Source organism: Penaeus chinensis, chromosome 30 (genome assembly GCF_019202785.1).
Source record: "Penaeus chinensis breed Huanghai No. 1 chromosome 30, ASM1920278v2, whole genome shotgun sequence".
In the NCBI taxonomy this organism is placed as follows: Eukaryota; Metazoa; Arthropoda; class Malacostraca; order Decapoda; family Penaeidae; genus Penaeus; species Penaeus chinensis.
The window spans coordinates 17,008,928-17,011,427 of record NC_061848.1 but is presented as its reverse complement, the minus strand read 5'-3'; the positions used below and the strand labels follow the sequence as shown (position 1 = coordinate 17,011,427).

At 46.5% G+C, this 2,500-nt stretch overlaps 1 protein-coding gene across 1 annotated transcript in view; it reads right to left on the bottom strand.

The window, feature by feature from the left end:
- The window catches only part of LOC125041260 (phosphomethylethanolamine N-methyltransferase-like), a 15,560-nt gene that overhangs the window by 9,315 nt on the left and 3,745 nt on the right, over window positions 1-2,500 (bottom strand). The window contains exons 2-9 of the mRNA XM_047636097.1: window positions 2,312-2,500; window positions 2,071-2,205; window positions 1,766-1,923; window positions 1,372-1,508; window positions 1,050-1,220; window positions 756-944; window positions 435-557; window positions 221-320 (exon numbers count right to left, since the gene is read on the bottom strand). The exon at window positions 2,312-2,500 is cut by the window's right edge and continues 1 nt beyond it. Of these exons, the coding sequence (XP_047492053.1) occupies window positions 221-320; window positions 435-557; window positions 756-944; window positions 1,050-1,220; window positions 1,372-1,508; window positions 1,766-1,923; window positions 2,071-2,205; window positions 2,312-2,500 (1,202 nt within the window). The remainder of the gene's footprint in view (window positions 1-220; window positions 321-434; window positions 558-755; window positions 945-1,049; window positions 1,221-1,371; window positions 1,509-1,765; window positions 1,924-2,070; window positions 2,206-2,311) is intronic.

Here is a 2,500-nt window from a genome sequence, read left to right as displayed (position 1 = left end):
CGCGTATTTTAAAGGTGCGTTATGGACAGGGGGTTAGCAGCGGTTTTGGGAATGGGCGTGGCGGTGTGAGAGGCGAGAGCTATTAACCGTGAGGGTGGTGATGGCCCTTACACGAGGCCCCTTACTAGTAAGGCAGATGCCCAGAGCATGCACGATCGACCGGAATTTAAGAAACACTGCTTGAATAAATAGGGAGTGAAGGAAAAATTGCAGTACTCACTTTTGGCTCCATCAACGTATGCAAGGAATTCCTTGGAGGGAATTGCGGGACCACTGCAGAAATCGGTGAGGAAGAGGACGCCGCCGGGACGCAGCCAGCGCTGCCGAACATAGCACAGAGCCAGGATGAGACCCACTGCAGTCAATCTCGAAACAGTATGTTTCATAAACTAGACCCTGTTATAAACATATTCATCTAATTTAATTTTACATACGTAAATGTGCTGAAAGAGTTTTTGCTTCTCCGGGATATGGAAGATGCTGTCACGGCTGTAGATGACGTCATACGTTTCCTGCTCGTAGTCCACGGTGAGGATGTCGCTGATTTCGAACTGAAGCTGCAAGAAAATTTAACAAAACTTTAAAATGTATCGCGTTGAATTGTAGCCTGTAGTAATTATCTGCATAGCACTAACAATATTTCCAGTTATATTTAGAGTTCGTTAGACCCATTTCTGTGGTAAAATATTTCTTCAAGATATTTCCCCTGCCAAAAGCCGTTCTTGTTGTCAACTAGGCACGGTGTTCCGCCTTACCCTTTTCTTCAGAGGTTCTTCCAGCTTCCCCTGGCGCTCGATGGCGATGTGGATCATGTTGGTAGAGAGGTCGACGCCGTGCACGTGAACCCCGTAGTGGCGCGCCATGTAGAAGGCCGACCCTCCGGTGCCGCAGCCCACGTCCAGCACCCGCATGCCGGGGCGCAGGTTCAGGCGGGCGCAGAAGTCCTGGATTGAGCGCAGAAAGGGCATGAGGCTGGTCATTAGAATTCAATTAACTGACTTTTATCACAGAAATGCACAGTGTGTTTATAACAGATCCAATGTATTCACCCTGTTCGTCGTCTCTCCACCTGTCGACCACCACATGTACCCATGTGCCCTCTCTCTGCCCAAGATGTTCACCACAGAGTACTCCCTCTGCAGGAAATGAGCCAGCTGGTCTGACTCCTCGCCGTCCACGCGTCGCGCCAGGAAACATAGCTGGTTTGGGTTGCCGTGATACTGCAGGCCAGGTGCAGGAAACAGGAAAAAGTTACTAACGCAACTTTGTTTTAACTCATACTCTGTGTCTAAGAAATGCTATTGTAGTCAAAAATACTAAAATCTAGATGTTATTACAACACAACAATAAAGTCTCATAAACCAGTCATACATGGATGTAGGTGAGGATGCTTTTACCGCGGAGGATCTTGAACAGAGCCTTGCCTCCGGCCGTGACAGAGTGCAACATGTGGCAGTACTTCAAGGGCGTGCGGTACAATGTCGGGTTCTCGTTCCTCTTCACATTTCCTGAAGTTGAATTACTACATTACTGAGCCAGATTTATCATGAATGTTTTTGTTTTAGAGATCGAATGATATCAACTGCAAGCAAATCAACAGCTTACAGATAAAAAATACAACTAAAAAAATAACCAAAATAATGATTTAGGATGTGGGGACGGCCTCTTGTGACTTCAGTCAATCTACGTCTGTGCAGATTGTGCTTCTAAATTATCAGTATTCCAATTAAAAGTTAAAGTGTGTAAAGGTTCATCAGTCTCTTACCTGACTGATGGTAGCATGACTCTCTCACGAAGAAGTGTCCACCTGGAGAAAGCCACTTCATGCAGCGTTCGAACACAGCTTGCGTCTCCTTGTCGCCGAGGTACATGAACAGCCAATTGCTGAACACTAAATCAAAGCTGCCGGCAGGAAAATCCAATCTGCAAGAACACTTATCTGGTGAATACATGCTCAGGGCCGAGTCCTTTTCTCTGTCTTCGCCTGTCTGCCTCTCCTCCGTTTGTTGGCACGCACAGTTTCAGAATATTACATAAAAAAAGTATAAACAGTCGCACACGTGTACTCACTTTGTGACATCGGCACACATGAAGTTGATGTTCCCCATGTGCTTGTTATCGTGTTTATTTTTATCGATGTATTCTTGCATGAAGTCCACAGCTGTTACGTGACCCGCCACTGTTGCCAGGCGTGCCGTGAAACGCCTGTTGACACCCGTATATTGTAAAATTGCATCTGCTCACACGAAGTAAATGAAAATCTTTCACAATATTAGATAACAGGAGCGTACTCGTTCTACTCTGTACATACCCAATACCCGCTCCAAGTTCAAGGACTCGTTTCCCCTGATAAGGAGGCAGGTAAGACATGACTTCGTTCTGTTCATTTTCAGCCAAGTACTTGGCGTCGTTGGAGAGCATCATGGACTCGAGGGAAGGGCTGTACACCTGCCAGTAGCTCTTCATCTTCAGCCGCAACTTTTCCTCTTGTACCGTGGCT